The sequence below is a fragment of the Eubalaena glacialis genome, chromosome X, assembly GCF_028564815.1.
Source record: "Eubalaena glacialis isolate mEubGla1 chromosome X, mEubGla1.1.hap2.+ XY, whole genome shotgun sequence".
Classification (NCBI taxonomy): Eukaryota; Metazoa; Chordata; class Mammalia; order Artiodactyla; family Balaenidae; genus Eubalaena; species Eubalaena glacialis.
The window spans coordinates 65488160-65511096 of record NC_083736.1 but is presented as its reverse complement, the minus strand read 5'-3'; the positions used below and the strand labels follow the sequence as shown (position 1 = coordinate 65511096).

The window sequence follows — 22937 nt, the reverse complement described above, 5'->3', positions numbered from 1 at the left end:
TAAATAAATAAATAAATTTCTTAAAAGGAAAACACCATATGTTTAAAAAAAGGATGCATTTATTGCCCCAAAATACAGGTAAAAAAAGAAACGTAGTCCTTCAAATACATCCCTTCTTTTGTAAGATAATTCAGATGTAAGTATAAATTACTCCTGAATGCAAAGAAAAACAAAGAAAAGTATGCTCACTATATCATATTTTTAAGAGAAAAAGTGAGAAGTTCCTGGAATCTAAGTGAGAAAATGCAATTTTTTTTTTTTGCTTCCTTTGAGCATTAACATGTCTTTGGTCTAAATGACCTGTTGTTTTCAGTATCAATATAATATCTAACATATAGCTTAATAAAGATAAAGAGACTATTTATTTCACCTTAACGTTTAAGCTTTAAAAATTTGCAAGAATTGGGGCTTCCCTGGTGGCGCAGTGGTTGAGAATCTGCCTGCCAATGCAGGGGACACGGGTTCGAGCCCTGGTCTGGGAAGATCCCACATGCCGCGGAGCAACTAGGCCCGTGAGCCACAACTACTGAGCCTGCGCGTCTGGAGCCTGTGCTCCGCAACAAGAGAGGCCAGGACAGTGAGAGGCCCGCGCACCGCGATGAAGAGTGGACCCCGCTCGCCACAACTAGAGAAAGCCCTCGCACAGAAACGAAGACCCAACACAGCCAAAAATTAATTAATTAATTAATTAATTTAAAAAAAATTTGCAAGAATAGAGCTGCAATGAACATTTTGGTACATGACTCTTTTTGAATTATAGTTTTCTCAGGGTATATGCCCAGTAGTGGGATTGCTGGGTCGTATGGTAGTTCTATTTTTAGTTTTTTAAGGAACCTCCATACTGTTCTCCATAATGGCTGTATCAGTTTACATTCCCACCAACAGTGCAAGAGGGTTCCCTTTTCTCCACACCCTCTCCAGCATTTATTGTTTCTAGATTTTTTGATGATGGCCATTCCGACCGGTGTGAGATGATACCTCATTGTAGTTTTGATTTGCATTTCTCTAATGATTAATGATGTTGAGCATTCTTTCATGTGTTTGTTGGCAATCTGTATATGTTCTTTGAAGAAATGTCTATTTAGGTCTTCTGCCCATTTTTGGATTGGGTTGTTTGTGTTTTTGTTATTGAGCTGCATGAGCTGCTTGTAAGTTTTGGAGATTAATCCTTTGTCAGTTGCTTCATTTGCAAATACAGGTAGTAAGACTAAGGGTTCATATAAAATAGATAACCAACAAGGACCTACTGTATAGCATAGGAAACTATACTCAATATTATGTAATAACCTATAATGGAAAAGACTCTGAAAAAGAGTATCTCTATCTATATCTATATATATACATACTGACTCGCTGTGCTGTAGTCCTGCAACTTACATGATATTGTAAATCAACTATACTTCAATTAAAAAAAATTTTTTTTTAAAGAATAAGGGTTAAAAAAATAAGGGTTCATCCAGAACACTAGAAAACCCTGGAAGACAATCTTGACTGCCTCCCCCCAATTCCAATGGATGGGAACGCATCTGTTCTGCCTTCTCACCATTCCCACTGCCTTTGCTTTTAGTTCAGTGCAAACTGGTGGCCATGAGGCTGTATCTAGCCTGAAAAAAAGGATCTTTAGCTACACATCATTGTTTAATCTGAGTGGAAGGACAAAGGAACCCTCAGAGGCCAGAGCTCCTGTCGGGGGGGAGGGCAAAAGGGCTCCAGTCTGCCCGGAATTGCTGAGATCTGTGCAGAGCGCCCACACCCGGCTCTGTTGGGGGAGGGGGAGGGGGGGCACCGAGGCTCCTCCCCGCCCCCTTCCTCCTCTCCTCCTCCTGCCGCTTCTGCCCTCCCCATTCAGGGAGGTAAAACTTGTGCCGCCCCCCCGCCCCAGCAGACATCTTCATCCCCTTGAAAACCCCCACACGTGCCCAGTGGACAGCTTTGCACGTGACAACTGTGCAGTCAACTGCTGTGCCGTTGACCGTGAGCAATACATACATACCCAGGCTCGCATTGTTCAAATTTTGCTGCGCTGGGTTTCTTCTTTGAAGGCCCATGCTTCTTTTCTCTTTTAACAACTGAAAAGGGAGTAGTTCGTTTGTACCCTGAAAACTGGTACCAACCAGCAACTCACAGAAAGGTAATCTCAGGAGGAGCCCTCACAGCCGAGCCCAGAGCAGCACATATACACTCAACGCTTCTCTCGGAAGCGGGCACCCTCCTCTGTTAGTCCGCATGAAAGATTTCACCTACACGAGTAAGCAGAGTAAGCAGGATAGGATTCTGTCCTAGGCGTTGAGGACTATTATGAGGCTACATGAATATGCCTTTGGAGGTTAGACTGTGGGGGCGACTGAGGCACGTGCAGTACCAGGAATGGTGTGGCATAGCTCACGCACTCACTCTGAGGAAAATGGCCCCCATCCTAGGCGGCACCTTCATCCAATGTGCAAGCCAAATCTTTCCCCTTTTGTCTAGCACCCATACTGCCGGTTGCTCTAGCCAGAAATTCACGTATCAGGAGTGAGTGCCCTTCATTCATTTATCTAAAAAACTTATTAAACGTCTAGTACGTGCCAAGTACCAGGCTAGACTCCGGGAGAGACTAAAGGATGAGTGAGAGCCCTCCCATCAAGAGGCTCACCATCAGGATTTCCCTGGCAGTCCAGTGGTTAAGACTCTGTGCTTCCACTGCAGGGGGCACGGGTTCAATTCCTGGTCAGGGAACTAAGATCCCGCATGCCATGTGATGTGGCCAAGACAAAAAAAAGGCTCACTATCTACTGGGAGGACAGATTCAGAAACATACTTAACACAGTTGTGTAAGTGCCTTACTAGTGACAGGGTCTGGGAACTTTGGGAACCTGGGAGGGAGGAGCACCTCGGACTTATGGCTTCCTACAGCAAGTGGCAATTGGGGTGGATCCTAAGAAAAATGGGATATCCTCAGGACAAAAAATTGCAGGGAAAAAGCACTGCCAATGGATGGAACGGCAGATACTAAGACACTGGAGCATGAGGACGACACAGGTGTTCCTCGCCCTTCCCCAGAAAGAGCCTTCTCACTGGGATGGCTGCCTCCCTTGGCCACTAGGAAGCTGCTGAAACATAGTGGAGGGTTAGTAGACAGGACAAGCAGACTCGACAAGACAGACGTATCCGGGGGAAAGGGCACCCACTTGTGGCGCTAGCCTTAGTGGGACAGGCATACTTGGTTTGATTGGCTTACCAGGTGTCACAGGTATGTTTTTGGTTTTATTTTTCCTTTTCCTTGGTTGTGCCACCACAAGTACAGGCTCTTCATCACTTGACAACTTTCCTTTTGAAATCTCTAGCTCAGCCTTAGGATCATCATTTGGTGGCTGGCAGACATTTTCCCCAAGATCCTGCTTACCAACATCATGAGATGATTTGTGTTGGGAGATAACAAACTCATCCCTCTTTTTCTCATTTGAGGGAGTTTGGTCCTCATCACACGAATCATCTTCTATTAGCACAGGGCCCTCCAAGTCATTACCATCATCATCATCATCATCATCATCATCAGTGATAAGTATTGGAGACTCCTGGGGTGGCTGCTCATCGGTATCAGACACTTCCAGAATCTCATCTGAAATTCAAGAGACACAATGACGTATAAACATACTCCCTCTACCCCCCACACCCCCAACTCAAGTTCAGATTATTGAGCACAAATTAAACAAGTCAGGAACTGTGATATAATGAATCCTAGGTAAGAATCAGTTATTTAGACGATTTTCTCTCTATTACTTTTTTATTTTACTGAGAACAGTGACAGATAAAATAGCAATCCAAACCCAGAGGCAATTTTCAAATCACATTCTCTGTAGGTGCTCAGGGGTTCCCACAGGTCCGAAACTTGTATATTTTCACTGGGCCAGAGCAAAATAAGAGAAATTAGAATAATAAAGTGGGTTTTTTTTTTCCCCTATCAAGCTAGCTTTCTATAATTTAAAGGACTATCCTTTATTTTGAGATTATGTCCTGACTAAACTTTTGGTGCTCTTTACCTTATGAAATTATGGTGACAGATGGTAGATGGAGTTTATTTCCATCATTAGACAAATTAAAAATTGGCAACTCTATGTTAGTCACCAAAATTTCTTTTTTTAACTAGTCCATAAGTCCAAAGCTCTCAAAACCACTGATGTGAGAGTGAGGAGTTAAGTTCTGATGCCAGCACTGAGAGGCCTTGGGAACACTGAGACTGTCCCTGCCCTCACTGAGGATCCATCCCTTCATCTGGATACAAGGGGCAACGTGTCTAAGACTCAAGCTCTCTGCAGTCTGCTCAGAGTTCAACTTCTAGGTTTCTATGATTCTGGATGTAAAAAATATAAACCACAGCATGAGCAAGTTGTGAAAATATCTTTATGGTGCAAAAACTCTGTATCCTAAAATTGCAGATTTGGGATAATATATTTTGAGTCTCATCTATGATTTAAATTAATTATCAAAAAATTTCAGATATGCAATAAGGAAAGAGAAAGCAGTGGGTGTTCCTATGGTAAAAAGTCATCCTTCCTAGAAGAGTTAAAGATTTCCCACCTGCAGCTGAAATTCTAAGCAGTAGGGACACAAATGAACTCATTTACCAAACAGAAACAGACTCACAGACCTGGAAAACAAACTTCTGTTTACCAAAGGGGAAAGGTGTTGGGGGGAGGGATAAATTAGGAGTTTGGGATTAACATATACACACTACTATATATAAAATAGATAAACAACAAGAACCTACTGTATAGCACAGGGAACTATATTCAATATCTTGTAATAAACTCTAATGGAAAAGAATAGAAAAAAGGAATATATATATATATGTGCGTGTGTGTATAACCGAATCGCTTTGCTGTGAAACTAACACACCTGAAACTAACACAATATTGTAAATCAACTCTACTTCAATAAAATATAAATAAATAAAAAGTAGGGACACACTGCTTACAATCTATAAAAAATGACTCTGTACATTGACAAAGGTTACAAGTGAGGTTGGAAGTATGTGTTTAAGCTCCTTGGGCCTTTTTTTCTGTAAAACTGCCTAAATTCATTACCATAACAAAAGAAATGGCATGTGGAGAAGAGTAAAGAAACATACAAAGACAGTCCTGTTGAAGCATTCTTCATCCCACTACTGGGATGGATGCTACCAGTCAGAGCAGCCTTAGTTGAAAGTTCATCCTCAAAAGACGATGGATCTTCTGATTCAAAGAGTTAGCAACTGGTGGCCTATGGTGATAAATTGGCCTCTGGCTTTGTCACTCAGGCCCCTACTCTAAAGCTACCTCCCTCGGGGCTCCCTCTGCATTACAGTAGCTTGTCATGTTACACCCCCTACTCTGCACCTGGACCTCTGTCCTGCTCAGGCAATCCACTCAGAGCTAGGGAGGAGGGAAAAAGGAAATGAGAGGGGACAGGTGGTGAAACAGTAGGAAATGCGGGTTCCAAGCCACCTCTCCTTTCCCTTCTCTGATATCAATGGTATATCTGAGGTAGTTATCCAAGAAGTATCCAGTATTTTTAAGGGTGCCAGTACTTTAAGTAGGTGCCTGTGTCTCATGCCCTACACCAGGTACTTAGCAAACAGAGATCAATAAAATACCATCCCGAAGGCTTAAGAAGCTCCTAGTCTTCCTATGTCTCACACCCACTGAGCGGGTTCTGAACTGCGAGTAAAACTCTGGGCCTCCCGAAAGGTGATGAGGGCCTCTGAATCCAAAGAGGCAAGGACCTGCTATGGGAAACAGGCTCTAAGAAAAACAGGACTCTCTAGAAAATATAAAGGGGGTAGCAAAAGGCAAAGACAAACAGCTAGACAGAGAAAACAAGCATTCCTCTGAGAAGTCACTGTCAGCTGGCCCGTAAGCCTCACACACGAGTCTCCATCAGGCTGGAAAGAATAAGCCCCTGTCTCTTACTCCTCCTTCCTCCTCTCTGTCATCGCCACACACAGAGAAAGAGGAAAAGAGCGGAAGGCGGAGGAGCAGGGCAACCTTCACGCTAATCCGGCTGAGTTCCTGACTTCCCTCTGCTCCCGCGATGTAACGCTGGGTAGCTAAGAACTCTACTGAAGGCGATGCCTGGGGTCTAAGGCAGCAAGAACAGTTGCTGCTATGTTAGGAAATTGACCAGGCGGTGCGGGGAACCCAGCCATATCCACGTCCAGCACATAGGAGGAAAAAACAGTGGCACTCACTACGAAATGATTCAGAATAGAACATTTGCTGACTTTCATCCTGAGATGACTGTGCATGGTGAGGCTGCACCTTCTCTAAGTTAGTAGTATACTTGCCTTTGATATGCATTTCAGCTATCTTAGCTCTCTTTTGCTCACAGAGGCATCCATCATCAGAGTCTGAGTCGATCACCACGTAGCTGAGTGATGAGACAGGGAAAAACAAAAGAGAAGCATGAATGCAACATTCTTCTTTTCATGGCATTTTCTACCTTTGCTCCAATGAGCATAATCACTTTGAAATGACTTGTTGGTTTCCCACAGTAACTCTGTTCCCCTTCTCTGGAACTACTCAATTGTTATTCCTGATTTTCCATCTTTCCTATCTTCGTACCAAACCTTTCCATCTGTCTCAATCCTTTCAAAAGGAGGAATGTGTCAAGTACGGAGAGAGTGAAGTGGGCTGTCAGACGGTATGTGTTCAAATAGTTTTGGCGCAGGGGGAAATTGATTAAGGAAAGGTCTAGTTAATTGCCATTTCTCTTTATCCACGTTGAGATCCCCCTGCCACAGATACAGAGAGGCAGCCTCGGCAGGGAGATTTCTCCTGGGCGCCACTCTTTGCAGCCCGAAGCCAGCACCGCCCTCTCTAATTGACGGACTGCTCTGGCAGGAGTCCAACTCAGCAGTATCCCTGTGCCACCCAGGATGCCGGTGGTGAGCACGCCTCTGGGACCATCGTTCTCAGCTGGCCCAGGTATTTGGGTCAGAGGTTCCAGAAGGCTGAAATTCTCCACCTTTCTGTATTTCCCAAACAGTGTACGATAAGTGTGATATACCTTTACGATGAGACAGAAAACTACTTAAAACACTGCTAGAGGACTTGTCTGCACCCGTTACAGGCACAAATCCATTCATCCATTTCCACCATATTCACCACTTTTAAGCTGCCAAGTTGATGGGCCTTTGCTCTCCTGTTAACCATTCATTCCATCCTTAAAATTCTCTCTTTTCTTGATTTCTGGGATACTGTTTGGTTTTGGTTCTCTTCTCACCTTTTTTGCCCACTCCTTCTCACTCAATTCTCTTCCTCACTCATTCCCAGGCTTTATCCACACCCCTTTCATGCCAATCCAATTAATTCCTAAGGATTGGGTAAACATTATCCATCCGCCAGCCCAACATTGCTTCTGACTTCTCGCTCCACAGTGCCAGCTTCCTACCTGGATATCCTGTGCGGAGGGCCGATTTTTAGTCAGTCTCCACAGGTACAGCCTCACCAACTGTTTTATTGATGGTGTCTATTCGAACCAGTCAGGCAGCCATCCTGACTAATCCCTGTCTGTATCTATTGGCTGTAAATGTTTTGAATATCAGCCCTGCCTAATAGGCCCCTCAATTTCAGCATACCCAAAACTGAACTCATCACCTTCCTCCCCAAATCCACCCTTCCTACAATATCCCATATATAGAAGCCTCCTGGGACTGGACCAAGATCTGTGGGCACTCCTGGGAGACCCGTTGAAATGGATTTTCTTTACATATTTGTTCAACATCTACCTAGTGGAGGCAGGAAGAAACCAATTTTTCTACTTAAAATTTGGATACTTTTAAATTTATTATCAAACAAGGGCTCTATAATGTATAATATTGTAAACCAGAATATTTCTAAGGATCCATGACATACCATTTAAAATGTAAGGGGCAGTGATGGAAATTCTGCATCTTTGACTGTGGTGATGGTTACACTACCATATACGTTTGTCAAAACTCATCAAACTGTATACCCAAAAAGGGTTAATTTTTCTGTATGTTAAGTCATTCCTCAATAAACCTAACTGTAAAAGTATAAATAATAAAACTGATCGTTTCCAATAGATAGCTTTATACAATGCATTATTCAGTTCTAGAATTTCAGCTAACTGCAACTGCAGACTTTAAATCACTTTCACACATTGGTGTCAAGCTTGGTGGCTTGCATGCTGCAAAAATAATCAACAGGGATAAATCAGAACTAGCTAGAAAAACATTTTCCCACTTGACAGCACTATTTCGCCTTGGGTGGGTGGGGGGGGACAGGAATGATCAATTCATATTTCTACAGGAATTCAAGGAGTTGATGTGGAAACCACAGTTATTTCAGTTTTATTCCAGGAATTTTTTTTTTCTTAGCACTTCCTATAGTTTGGCACCTGGGCAACACCCCTTCATCTAGTAGAGGGCTCCTAAATAGGAAAAGTAGTAGACAATGCTGACAGTTAGGTTAGGGCCGGATCACAGAGGACTTTAACTACTGGGCTTACCAGTTTGATTTCCCTATGATAAGCAACTTGAATAGAGAATTAATATGATCAAAGCAGTGTCTCAGGAGATTAATCTGGAAGTGGGATACAGACTGGATCAGAGGAGGAAGAAATCAGGGTTAGGAGCCCACTTAAAAAACTCTTGCACGGGGGCTTCCCTGGTGGCGCAGTGGTTAAGAATCCGCCTGCCAATGCAAGGGACGTGGGTTCGAGCCCTGGTCCAGGAAGATCCCACATGCTGCGGAGCAACTAAGCCCGTGCGCCACAACTACTGAGCCTGCGCTCTAGAGCCTGTGAGCCACAACTGTTGAAGCCCGCGCAGCTAGAGCCCGTGCTCCGCAACAAGAGAAGCCACCGCCACGAGAAGCTTGTGCACCGCAACAAAGCGTAGCCCGCGCTTGCTGCAACTAGAGAAAGCCCGCGCACAGCAACGAAGACCCAACGCAGCCAAAAATAAATAAAATAAATAAATTTATTAAAAAAAAAAAAAGCTCCGCACAGATACAAGAGTAAAAACTGATAAAGGCCTTAGTAGTGGAGACTGGAAGTTAAGGGATGGTTCGGAGAGACATTTTGAATAAGAAACTGACCAATTAAATAATGGGCCAAGGATAAGAAATCTAATATTTTGAACCCAGTTGTGAGACCAAACACCCATTATGACCCTGAACATAGGATTCACAGAGAAAATGTGATGTTTATTCTTAAGTCATCTTACCAGGAACATCGTTCCTTAAAAAAGTCAAATTTCACTAATTCTCCTACCCACCTGATGTTCCCTTTCTGCACGTTCAGTCCAGACACAACTGAAACAGAGAAAGAAAGAGGGCATCAGAAAGCATCTGAAGCATGATCAGATCTGGTTACCCATGTCTTTAACTCCCTAAAACCAAAGTCCATAAATTACAGCTGGTCAAAATTTATGGTGGACTCTTACATCTCCCATGAGAGAGAAGAAATAAAAGTAAGGAGATCTTGAATGAAAAAAGTAAAGGAAGCAAATTGGAAAAGAAGCACAAAGAACTTCCTCTGCTCCTCACAGTAGGGAAATAAACTTTGCTTTGCCAATCTAGAACAAGACCTAGAGGAGACAAACCTAGGACAGCTTACACCAAATGTCCCAAATCACATTTTAGTCATCTCTACGGAGACATGGCTAAATTATGCTTTAAATGGTAAATTACTGCTTTGAGGGGACTCTACTTACAGTAATCAAGTTCTTCATCACTGCTTGAGTCCACAGTAAGAATGGAACTGAAAAATAAAATACATTCTGTTTTAAAGGAAGGCTACTAACGTCATAAGCAACCAAATGTCAAAAATCTCAAATGAAAAGAACCATCAATCAGAGTTTCTGAAATGCAAAAAGGTTTTAAGGGCTTATGAAATGAAGATCACAATAGGGGAGGAGAAGAAAAATTAGATGGCACAAGCTGCTCAGTCCGTACTGCACAAAGACCGGACAAGAATGTTAGTTGAGTATCATTAGCTATCAGTGAGAAGCCTGTTTTCTGCCAAGTGGTATATTTCTATTTAAAGATATGAAAGTGAATTCTGAGAAAGGGACCACAGGGGAAAGGACTTGAGGATGCAGAGTTTACAGTTAAAAATCAAAAGGGCAAAAGAGCAAGGGGGACACCTTTTGGGGCTTTGCTGCTTGAAGAGGGTCTACTGATCGGGACTGCTACCTGAGTAAATGGACAAATGCTGAAGTCCATTTCTTGGGGAGCAAACAGAGCGTGATTTCAAAGCTGCAACTGCTCCCTGCAGTGAACCTTGGTGTTGGGCCGCTTGCTTCTCTGCCTCGCAATTTGCCAGAGGCCCTAGTACTCATCCTACCCCCACCGGCGGCAGGCTAGTTGGCCTGCTGTTGTAGCTTGGCAGTATGGTCGGCCCTCCGTATCCACGGGTTCCACATTTGCTCATTCAATCAACGTCAGATGGAAAACATTCAGGAAAACAAAAAAAAAAAATCGGCAAGCTCCAAAAAGCAAAACTTAAATTTGCTGCGCAATGGCAACTATTTACAGAGCATTTCCATTGTATTAGGTATTATAAGTCATCTAGAGATGACTTAAAGTATACAGGAGGATGTACATAGGTTATATGCAATTACTACACCATTTTATATAAGACACTTGAGCATCCAGGATTTTGGTATCCGAGAGGGGTCCTGGAACCAATCTCCCACGGATACTGAGGGAAAACTGTACTATCTGAGGTGACACCAAAACACATTGCAGCTGGGGATCCTTTTTTTTTTAAAATTAATTTATTTTATTTTTGGCTGCGTTGGGCTTTCATCGCTGCACGCGGGCTTCGTCTAGTTACGGCGAGCGGGGGCTACTCTTCGTTGTGGTGTGCGGGCTTCTCATTGCGGTGGCTTCTCTTGTTGAGGAGCACAGGCTCTAGGCACATGGGCTTCAGTAGTTGTGGCACGTGGGCTCAGTAGTTGTGGCGCACGGGCTTAGTTGCTCCACGGCATGTGGGATCTGCCCGGATCAGGGATCAAACCCGTGTCCCCTGCATTGGCAGGCAGATTCTTAACCACTGCGCCACCAGGGAAGCCCGCAGCTGGGGATCCTTTAGCTCACCAGATAGCAGCTGACTGGACACTGTCAGCTATCTTGACTGGACTCAAGATCCAGCTCAGAAAAGTCATACTGCGATAAGCATCACTTCCATGCTGGAGCCAGGCTCCAGTTGTAGGACCTACCCATAGGTAATCTTATCATGAATTACTGTGACAATAGAGCTAACAGAGGAAACCAAAGTGCTGAAGAAAGCCTTATAATAGCTATAAGGCTTTACATATATTTATATGGTTTTATACACATAAGGTTTTACATATTTATAAGGTTTTACATATAAAAAGTTAGCCTTACCCACTTCTTGTGGACTTTTATTTTGGCCTTGAGGTTGATTACTGGATTGCTTATATACCTTTTATATACATTCTTTCAAGACACATGCTGGCTCACCCCCTTGATTAAGTTTCCTATTCATTTATTGATCACTGTACACTGGACTTATTCAGTAGTAGGCTTCAAGTCCCTTTCTTTTTTTTAATCAAGAAAGAAAACTCTTGGTTTCCTAGGTATGGGTCAAAACGTGACCTTGGTTATTTGAAACCTATTATCAATATATCGCACTATATATAAACTAAAACATGGTTCATACTTCATTTATCTTTTTACATATTTTTGTGTTACACGCACACACTTTTTTTTTAGAGGTCAGGCAAAAGGAATCAGGGATTGGAAACATGACACAAAAAGTTACACAACAGAGAGTCCCACTCTAATCCCGAAAGAGAAAATATCGAATTCCAGCCTGGCTAGTAACCAACAGGAAAAGTGAAAAGGTCCGAGGACAGCACTAAGGAAGAAATAGGAGGTCAAAAAGAAGGCAGATTTTAGACACCCTTCTCAAGTAAAATTTACGACCAGGAATACAAGTCCCTAGACAGTGTTTCAAGACTCATGTCACTGATTTATTTTTAATTTTTTTTAAAATAAGTTTATTTATTTATTTATTTGTTTTTGGCTGCGTTGGGTCTTCGTTGCTTAACCAGAACTCTATCATGAAAGGACTAAGAAATCATATTAGGGGACTTCCCTGGTGGCACAGTGGTTAAGAATCCGCCTGCCAATGCAGGGAACATGGGTTCGAGCCCTGGTCTGGGAAGATCCCACATGCCACGGAGCAACTAAGCCCGTGCGCCACAACTACTAAGCCTGCGCTCTAGAGTCCGCGAGCCACAACTACTGAGCCCGCGCGCTACAACTACTGAAGCCCACGCACCTAGAGCCCATGCTCTGCAACAAGAGAAGCCACCTCAATGAGAAGCCCGCACACCGCAACAAAGAGTAGCCCCTGCTCGCCACAACTAGGGAAAGCCCACGCGCAGCAACGAAGACCCAACATAGTCATAATTTAATTAATTAATTAATTTTTTAAAAATGTAACATGGCCAACACAGATTTTTTCATTTTTTCCTTTCATCCTGTTCCTTTACAGTCTTACCCATCTCAGTCAATGGCACCACCATCCAACCAGAAATGCAAATCAAAAATTTAGGAGTCATCCTTGATTTTGCCCTCTCTCAACTCTCACGTCCAATCCAACAGCAAGACCTTCTGGCTCTACTTCTAGAGTGTATTTCATCTAACCTAATACATTATTATATGTACCTCTAAGAAAGGAAAAAACACTACTAAATGATGACATGCTATCAAACATACGATGCATCCCAATCTCAGAAATGTTAAAATGTGGGTAGTCTCTGAACTGATAATATATCCTACATTCATCCAAATCTCTCCAACTTCACTATCACCACTCTACTCTAAACCACCATCACTTCTCACCTAGATTTCTGTAAATGCAACTCTTAGGCCTCAGCTGTAAAAGAACCATTTATCTCATAGGGCTATTGTGAAAATTAAACAAGATCCTACAGGATCATGTACTTCTCCCCCATCATGGCATTTATCACACTATACTGTCATTGCCTGTTTACATGCTTCTATCTCCCATTCCAGACAGTAAGCTAGGCAAGGATTTGGAAGTGTATCTGTTTCATACTGTTCAGTACAAAGCCAGTACTTAATAAATAATTGTTGAATAAATGAATGAATCTCAAAAAGTGGTTCCCAGGACCCCTTTCATTATTTTCCACCCTCCCACCCACACCCCCATAGAACCTTGTTTTTGTTTTTTGGGTTTTTTAAAATTTTAATTTATTTATTTATTTATGGCCATGTTGGGTCTTCGTTTCTGTGCGAGGGCTTTCTCTAGTTGCGGCAAGCGGGGGCCACTCTTCATCGCGGTGCGCGGGCCTCTCACTATCGTGGCCCCTCTTGTTGCGGAGCACAGGCTCCAGACGCGCAGGCTCAGTAATTGTGGCTCACGGGCCCAGCTGCTCCGTGGCATGTGGGATCTTCCCAGACCAGGGCTCGAACCCGTGTCCCCTGCATTGGCAGGCGGATTCTCAGCCACTGCGCCACCAGGGAAGCCCAGAACCTTGTTTTTAAAGGATTTTTTTGCCCAATAGCTCTCACTAAGTAATATTTTTCTCCACTTAAAAAATTAATTACACATATATGCCCATCTATGTGACAGTCTGAGGTACAGAGTCAGCCCAAAGTAAAAACAAACAAACAACTAACAATATTGTCTGCATTAATGAAAATACAGTGCCCGGATCCTGAGACATAATGGTCCTGACTTGCAACAAGGGCGGGTGGAGAGACTGGCAGGTCGTTGTCCAACCTCAAGAGCAATCTCCAAGCAGAAGTCCAGCATCTGGGCTTTGCATCTGTAGCTTCAGGAATTCAGGTTTCTCAATTCTTCATCAAATGCTAGAGGAGTGATTCCTATTAACCAAGTTTGCAAGGGGCTGACTTATAATACAGAATATACCTGCTTACTTCTCAGGAGAACTAATGCCAACCAAGTGCCCTGGGCACTCCCTATTTGGGGCAAGTGACTGAGGGTCATTGAGAGAGCTCGGACTTTACCTTGTGCATTTTTGATCACATACACATTACTTTGATCCTTTAGTTGAATGCTGCAAATAGCATCTTTGTGCATTTAATTACTTTCATAAATTGGATTTTCCTAGGATTGATTTCCAGAAGTCAAATTACTCAGTCAAAAGTATGACCAATTTTATAGCTCTTGGTACATTTCCCTAATTGTTTCCAAAGCGTTGTACTAGTTTACAGTGTCAGGAATATTACTATAATAGGACTAAATATTTAAAATGTGCTAATTTAAGAGGTAAATCATTCTTAAATTAGCATTTCTTTTTATTACTTCTTAAGATGTATGTTTTCCAAATGTTTGCTGCATTCTTTTGCTAATCTTCCCCATTTTACTGACTATCATGAAATAATGTTTACCAGACAGTTTTGTGACTGATTAAAACACACTGAAAAGAGGAGTAAGGAAGAGGAACACTTTGTCCCTGTTCTTCCAACAGTCCCACTCCCCAGCGATAAACAATGTTTCTTATTTATTCTTTTAGAAAGTTCTTAAGCATAAAGCACATACCAGCACAAGTCAAGCGCACAAAGCTTTTCTTCTTATAAATGGTATTATGCTATATGGATTGTTCTACAGGTTGCAGTTTTTGACTTTATATACCTTAGTATTTCCCCTATCAGCACATATAGCTCTTATCACTTTGTTCTGGATGGACCGTAATTTATTCAAATACACCCTTAGGGCATTTAAACTCCTTCCAAATTTGTGCTATTACAAACAATGTTGCAATGAACATCCTCGTATGCATTTCTCTGTGTGCTAGTACTTAATCATACATCCTTCATCCACAGAACTGAACAAAGACCAAAACAACCTGTGTATGTCTGTATATGATCCAATGAGCATGAGTTACAGGGAGAAGGGACAAGGGGGAAAGGAAGGAGAAGGGGGAAAGGAGTCAAGAGAAAATAAGAGTGAACTACAAAAAGAACATGTATGATGCAACCACATTTTTGCACTTATGTATATGTGAGTATATGTATACAGAAATTAAATAAAATTGTCCTAAAAATGAAAGAAAAAGTCCTAGTAGTGAAATTACTGGGCCAAAGGACATGGGCATTTAAAATTTTGACATTGCCAGATTGCCCTCCAAAAAAGGTTGCACCAATTTATAGTCCCACCATGACTGTATGAAATTTCCCTACAAATTTGCCAACACTGGGTATTATCAAAATTTTTTTTTAATCTTTGCCAATCTGATATATGAAAAATGCTATCTCACTCATTTAAAATTCTTTCATTTCTTTAAATAAAATTAAAAGTTGAATAAATTTTAATGTCTATGGGCCATTTGTATTTTTTTCCCTGAGAACTACCTTCTAAAACTTTTGCTCATTTTCTGTTTGTTCACCTTTTTTAATTGTTGCTTTTATTTAGTTAGTTTTTGGCTACACCACGTGGCTTGCGGAATCTCAGTTCCCCGATCAGGGATTGAACCCCAGCCGTGGCAGTGAAAGCCCGGAATCCTAACCGCTAGGCCACCTGGGAACTCCCTAATTGTTGCTTTTAAAAGTTCTTTGTAGATTAAGGAATATAGCCTTTTATCATAAGTAATAAAAATATTTTTCCAGTTTGTTGTCATTTTTATGCTTTTGTTAGATATCAAATTTAGAAAGACCTTCTCCACTCCAAAATTACTGGAAACGAAATCCAGCTATATTTTCTAGCATTTTTAATGGTTTCATTTTTTTATTTTTTTTATTTATTTTTTTAATAAATTTATTTATTTTATTTATTTATTTTTCGCTGTGTTGAGTCTTCATTGTTGCGCGCGGGTTTTCTCTGTTGCAGCGAGCAGGGGCTACTCTTCGTTGCGGTGTGCGGGCTTCTCATTGCAGTGGCTTCTCTTGTTACGGAGCACAGGCTCTAGAGCGCAGGCTTAGTAGTTGTGGCTCACGGGCTTAGTTGCTCCGTGGCATGTGGGATCTTCCCGGACCAGGGCTCAAACCCGTGTCCCCTGCATTGGCAGGCGGATTCTCAACCACTGCGCCACCAGGGAAGCCCCATTTTTTTATTTTTAAATATTTTATCCAAGTGTAATTTATTTTGGTATAAGGAGTGATGAGGTAAGAATCCAATTCTTATTGTTTCCCGAATGGTCAACCAATTATCTTCGAATTATTTTTCAATGAATCTATCTTTTCCCCACTGATTTGAAATGTCATTTTTTTCATCATGAACTAAATTTTCATATGTATTTGGGTCTATTTCCAGACTCTCTATTCTATGGTCTCTACTTTCTCCCATACCAGACACTTGTCTGTATGCTTATCTTACCTGTGAAGGAGGAAAACAGAGCAGTGTTCTGGGAGAATGAAGACTTAGAGGAGATGAGGCAACTATCTTAAAATGCCTATCCCAGAGAAGAAAAATACTTCACCTGTGTACCTCAAGAGGGCAGCACTGCGAACACTGGGAGTAACAAAAGGACAGATTTGAAATTCATCAGAATGAAGAACTTTCTAGAAATTACACATATTCAACATTGCATTGTGTTGCTTCATGAAGTTGTACACTCCTGGCTACTAAAAGAGCTGTTATACAGAGGATTCATGCATTGGATAGAAGCTAGACTCCCATGATTCTAAGCTCTCTTTTCACAATTCTCATTTTATGACTAACCAAATTATACACTCTGTAGACTCTAAGTGACATAAACATATACTTTTTGAGAAAGTCGTTTTGCCAACAGAGTAAGACTAAACTAGGAGAAAAGAGAATTTTTCAAATCTCACCAATCATCATCCCGGATCTTCCAACGCACATCCTCTGCTTCGGACATGTCCACATCTGTAGTCAGGACAAGGATATACGTTTGAAAGGAAACCAGAACCAGTTAGATGTTTCTACATTCTGCATTTACCTTTGAGCAGCTTCTTCACCCTAACTTAAAGCCAAAACTTTGCTCTATGAAATGAGAAGTATTTAAATTTGTTTATTGCCGACCTTTCTCCCACCTTGCCCCACCAAGGTTCTTCGTTGATCCGTTAGAAAGCCCAAAGCCCATAGCGGCCCCTGATGTTAAGCCGCCTCAACCGCCACCTGTTACAGAGATGTGCGGGGAGGACAATCGTTCATTTATCAGCCCCCAGATCAATTTTCTCCCCATTGTAAGGCTTTAGCATGTACTACTCCGTCCCTGACCCAATGCTCTTCTGACCCCAAATGTATTCCCACCCCCCCCTACATCGCCACCGGCCCTCCCCTCTCCCCACATCTTCATTCCCCCTACTTCCGCCTCATGCCCCAAGGAAGTCTTCCATCAGGCTTTCACACGCTACCACCCCCCCCACCCCGCCACCCCCGTACCCTCCACCACCTCCCTACTCCTGCTTGTAGCCAGTCTTACACAGACCAGGCCACACCCCGACACACACCTCAATCCAACTCACACTCTCCCCATACCCCTACTCGCACAGGGAATCACGTCACCGTCCCCCCACGCCACCACCTTCTGCCCCAGTGGGGCCTCAAACCCTCCGCTTACCATCACACTCCGCACTCCGCCTCCCCCGCCCCCCCCCACACACACCCCCACCGCCAGCTTTGCACCAATCAAGCCTAGACCCCTCTTCCCTCTTGCACATCAGACCTCAACACCTCCACTCACCCCCCCACACACACCCCTCCATCCCCTTGCTCCCGCCTCCTCTCCCCAGGAGGTCTTACACCAACAGGCCTAGACCCTTCCCCCACTCCCGCCTGGAACCAGTTTTGCACCATGAGGCCTAGGCCCCTCCCCCACCTCAGCGCCCCCAGCCAGCCTTGCACCAATCAAGTCTCGACTCCTCCACTCCCACCCCCCCCACTCTCGCCTTCTCTCCCCACGAGGTCTTACACCAACAGGCCTAGACCCCTCCCCACTCCTGGCAGCTTTGCACCATGTCCTAGACCCATCCCCCCACCTCGCCTCCCAGCGCCCCCAGCCGGCCTTGCACCAATCAGGCCTTGACTCCTCCGCTCCCCTCTCCCACGCCCGTCTCTCGCCCCTAGCTGATCAGGCATCGACCCCCCCCCACGCACACCCCTACCCACCCTCCACCTGCCCCTACTTCCACACGTTACTCCAACCTCTATCAGCCGGCTGGCCTTCCACCACTCAGGCCTAGAGTGCCCCCTACAACTGTACGCCACCTCCCAGGCCTCTACTCCCTCATGCACCAACTGATATCTCTGCCCCCCATCCCCCACCTTTCTTTTGCGGAGTTAATATCACTAACACACACACAAAAATTCCTTCTTCCAAAAGCTTTAAGTGGAAATGGGCAAAATATTTTGCCAAAATCTCAGTCTCAAGGCTCATGGACAGAGTGTCCAGAAGTCAGCTCAACTAGGACGAGGGTGAAGATGGTTAAGATTGTTTCCGCTTCGGTACTCTCCCTTCACCTACCTGCTGCTGCGGCCTCTGGCCCGATCGAATCGCCGCCGCTCTCCTCCGACTGGAAGTGGAAGGTGTGCAAGGTCCCAAGCAACTGTGAAACACGCCAAGCGCGAGCGCTTTTATAGAGCCCAGGCTCAGCAGGGGGGGGTAGGAACTGACGTATTCCCGCCCTCCCTGTACCCACCTATCACAGTGCGGTAACCAGGCAATTTTGCGGCTATGAACTCAAACTTGGCGCCCAGTTATAGTGCTTCCGGAATCAAGCTTATCACTTCCAAGAGGTATCGCTAATATTTCCGGAACGTACCATTTCACGCACAGGGTACAAGCTCATTTCTGTAGTTTGGCGATCCCTAAATTAATTTTTGGGGCGACAGGGAAAAACCGAGTCGAATCCTCCCGAACAAAGTTTCATCCTTGTGAGGACTTGGATAAGCGAGCCCCATTCCTTGCTTGAATTGCCCAACTAAGTCCGTTAGCCTCCCTCCAAACGTTAGCCTCCCTCCAAACAACGTGGAGGCGCGGGAGGGGGGTGGGGGGAGGGGTCAGACCCCTTGATAAGAGTGAGGCAGCAACCCAAAAGTGCCAGGCAACACTGAACTATGATGTTCGCTTCCAGACCCCTCCAAACTCCGGAGATAAAGAGAAATTAGTTACTTGAAGCTTTCTGGCACTCACTCCCGACACACCAAGAAAAACAAACGGGGGCAGCAAAGGCTTTCTAGATTGTGCCCGTTTCTCTGGCAAAAACCCATACATCTCATAATTTAAGCATTTGGCCAACAGAATACATATAAAACGTCCCTGCATTTAAAAACATTAATGACATTGAGCTTATTTCATGCTAGGCTCTGTTCCAAGTGTTTTTATATGGATTTAATCCTTACGACACTTTAAAAAAGTAGGCAGTGTTAGCACTCTCATTTTACAGAGATCACATGGCTAAAAAGTGGCAGGGAGCTAGAATGCAAATTCCAGCAGCACTAGTTAGTCTTAAGCACCAAACTGCCTACATATAAAAAGGTACTTTCTGAGTTGATAGGGAATGGAATAAGAAGAGCTTATCATTATAACCTTATCACTTACAACAAACTTGCAAGTTTACCTCTACAAGCCTATTCCATAAAAATGGGGATTACATAACTGTGTGCCTCAGAGGTTTGGGCAAAGAATCTGAACATTAGCTGTAGTTAATATTAAGAGGCATGTGCTTCAAGTAAAGAGTGGGTTTAGGATTGGAATCAAATGGTAAGTTACACAAGTTTATTCAAGGTGCACAAGCAACTCCTTTAGACTGAAGGCAGGAGGAGCTGAAGTAGACTGGAAATAACTGATGCAGATTCCTAATAAACAGAAGAGGGTGGAGGTAAGAACTTATTTATGGGGACTTCCCTGGTGGTCCAGTGGTTAAGAATCCGCCTTGCAATGCAGAGGACGCATGTTCGATCCCTGGTAGGGGGACTAAGATCCCACATGCCGTGGGGCAACTAAACCTGCACGCCGCAACTACTGAGCCCACGCACTCTAGAGCCCGCGCGCCACAACTAGAGAAGCCCATGCGCCACAACGAAAAGACCCCGCAAGCCACAACGAAAAGACCCCGCATGCCGCAACTAACACCGGATGCAGTCAAATAAACAGATATTAGAAAAAAAAAAAAGAACTTATGACTAATCTACTGGACATCTTTCTTGCCCCATCCTCCAAGAAACAAACACTAACCCACATTAGGGCTTTGAGGGTCTCAATCCACAGAACTTGGGAGGTAAATTACCTAACATTTTATTGAAAAAAAATTGGTTATATCTCTGAGAAAACAGGCAGCTAAGCAGCCTGTTCTGGTCCCTGATGCATGGATATCCTCCTCCCTCATACTGGTGGTTGAGTTCAATCACCATACAGAGTGGGAAGGAATAGTCCACATAAAGAATGAGACTACAAGGGTAGATGAAGAAGCCAGAATGGTTATAAGCTGAACAGGAACAAACACAAATGCATGTGCTGGGAGTCTCAGGCTTTGTTAAGTCTTAATGGATCGTACACCAACCTGACCCATGCTCCACCACACTTGGCTGAGAAAACAAAAGAATTCTTACTATCATAGCTGCACTGTAGGGAAATCTGGTCCTTTTGTTGTTTGGAGCTGTTCAAATATAGATTTCATCACTGGAGGACCCTATTATTCCATCCAATGCTCAATTTAACAGAACACAAAATACATCAGCCATATTAAGGGCAAATCATTCATTTATTGTTTAAAGATTGCAAGACAACATCTGAATTTCTGTAGCACAATGTAAATGTTTTACTTTTTTGATAAAGCAGAGTATAATAGAAAAAACAATTAGTTTCCAGTAATATCTATATCTCTATTCAGAATTAAGTCTTCCACAGACATGTTACCTGGAAACAAAAGCCTGTTACAATAAGCAAAGCTTCAACCAGAGCGGCTACTTTTCGGGCCAGGGAAAGGTTCATCCCTATAGGAGGATGATGTGCTATGTAAAATGGCTGCAAGGTCACAGCCTTGAGGGCGTTGGAAGTCTATTATCCTATTCCACATTAAGTAGTTTGGTGAACTTCAAACGTCCGTTCATCTGCAACCAAGCTGGCAACCTTTAACTGATTATTTCAAGCAGGTAAAAAATAAATTAAAAGAAATCCCTACACTGATGTTCCTTGATTTACACTGTTAAATCGTTCATTAACATGTAATTCTGGCTAAGAATTACATTTGAGACTCCTTGCTCAGATTTTGGTTAACAGTACAAATCTTTCAGAAATTCAAGTTCTTATTAATCAATAATTTGTCAGCTAGGATACATTCAGGCATCAGCTGCAACTACAGAATAGGTGCACTGCCTCAGCGCTTTGGAAAGACAGAATCTAGAACACTACTAGCAGACAAAATATCTGTTACTAGACAGCATATGTGCAGTACAGCAAGACAAAAACATATATTCATATGTTGGCTTGTTTAAGCCTCAAGCCCTCAATCCTTTGTTGAAATACAATAATTTCATTCCTATGGTTTTCAATACCAAAAACTCAACCTTCAGGAGGGCTAAAGTCTAATTTATACTCCAAACCAAGTAGCAGTGCAGTTCGCTACTACTGAGGCTGAATCCATAAAGACTTCAAAACCACGTCCAGAAGACAAGTTATTATATATAACACCCTAGAAGGTCTGAAACATAATAATCATATACATAGCTGGTCCTCCAGAGCTTTTTACCTATAACATGTTTTTTGATGAAAGTTATTTAATGTACTGGAGATAACTGTGACTTACTGATCAAATATTTGAATACTTATACTTACCTGGGATTTCATTTCTGCTGAAAGAAAAAGGAAGAACAGGACTCACTTAAAAAAAAAAAAAAACTTTAGAAGTGAAAGTAAAAATCTTATCACACACTATCACTTTTGGAAGCAGCATAGAGGGGCAGTCAACGGTAAAACACTGGTGAAATAGGTCAAAAACTCTAGGCCAAAAATCATTATTATTATCATCAGTGACAGTACCACAACTGTGCCCTTCATAATTAATAATCACTCCTAAGAATCTTCATTTGGCACCAGATGATGTGTTTAAGAGAAACACTCTGGGAGGTTTTGAATCAGACTTGGTTTTTTGTTAGCCAAGTTACAGGAAAATTTTTAAAGTGGGGGGAAGGGAAGAAGGAAACGGACCAGAAAAAGAATTTAAGCCATAAACCAACAAAGCACTGATAGTTCCAAACATGTCAGACACTAAAATGACTGATATAGGCTCAAGTGGTTTATAAAACCTATAAAAAGACTACACCAGCAAAGTCCCCATTTATCTATAGAGTTCAGAAACTAAAACAAGGAATATTTTAGCTTAAAACCTTATCTCAAGAGAATCATATACACTTCACATGAATAAAAATACCTGAAACCAAACATTTTTAAAAGCTCCAATACCCAAAATATAAAGAAAAAAATTAATTCAGAAGACTCAATCAATCCATGATAATCACAAAACGGCTGGGCAATCTCTATCTCCCCTCCACACTAACCATCCATCCCATGGAAGACCAAGGGAGATCAGACCTTCCAGACTTATGCAACACCTGGCTGCTGCAAAATTCTATGGAGACTCCTTGTGGAACAGCAGTTTCCCATCTCTTGTGTCTCTCCCTATCATGATCATGCAGGAAGCAAGTCTGGCTGTGCTATTTGTTATCATTGTCTGTCACCCATCTGCAACATGATATTGTACAGATAAGTACAAAGTAATGTATCTAGTTCCCTTTCCCCCAGAAGGTTGAGGCTCAGGTACAGGGGTAATTCTCCTGTGCACACAGTCATTATTTAGGCCGACTCAGTGACTTCAACAGGCTTAATCATGTGATCAGGTTTGTTGCCAGCTGCATAATGCTCCCACATCTGTAGATAGAGCCGCTCTAGTTCCATTGTGTATTGTTTGGTGTTGAACAGAGGACTAGATATTCTCTGCTTCCAGACTTTGCCACGAATTCTCTTCAGG

The 22937-nt window shown here is 42.9% G+C and overlaps 2 protein-coding genes across 5 annotated transcripts in view; both read right to left on the bottom strand.

Annotated features, from left to right (window-relative positions):
* The window catches only part of GCNA (germ cell nuclear acidic peptidase), a 26542-nt gene extending 5640 nt beyond the window's left edge, over window positions 1-20902 (bottom strand). Inside the window, exons 1-6 of the mRNA XM_061178157.1 lie at window positions 20828-20902; window positions 18434-18515; window positions 16779-16833; window positions 6209-6387; window positions 3221-3601; window positions 1994-2069 (exon numbers count right to left, since the gene is read on the bottom strand). Coding sequence (XP_061034140.1) covers window positions 1994-2069; window positions 3221-3601; window positions 6209-6387; window positions 16779-16833; window positions 18434-18515; window positions 20828-20902 — 848 coding nt within the window. The remainder of the gene's footprint in view (window positions 1-1993; window positions 2070-3220; window positions 3602-6208; window positions 6388-16778; window positions 16834-18433; window positions 18516-20827) is intronic.
* OGT (O-linked N-acetylglucosamine (GlcNAc) transferase) overlaps window positions 20706-22937 on the bottom strand; it is a 37412-nt gene continuing 35180 nt past the window's right edge. For 3 of the 4 annotated variants that reach the window (XM_061179165.1, XM_061179163.1, XM_061179164.1), the window contains one exon: window positions 20706-22937. In XM_061179165.1, coding sequence (XP_061035148.1) covers window positions 22763-22937 — 175 coding nt within the window. In that variant the 3' untranslated portion in view covers window positions 20706-22762. The other variant, XM_061179166.1, reaches the window with a different exon arrangement.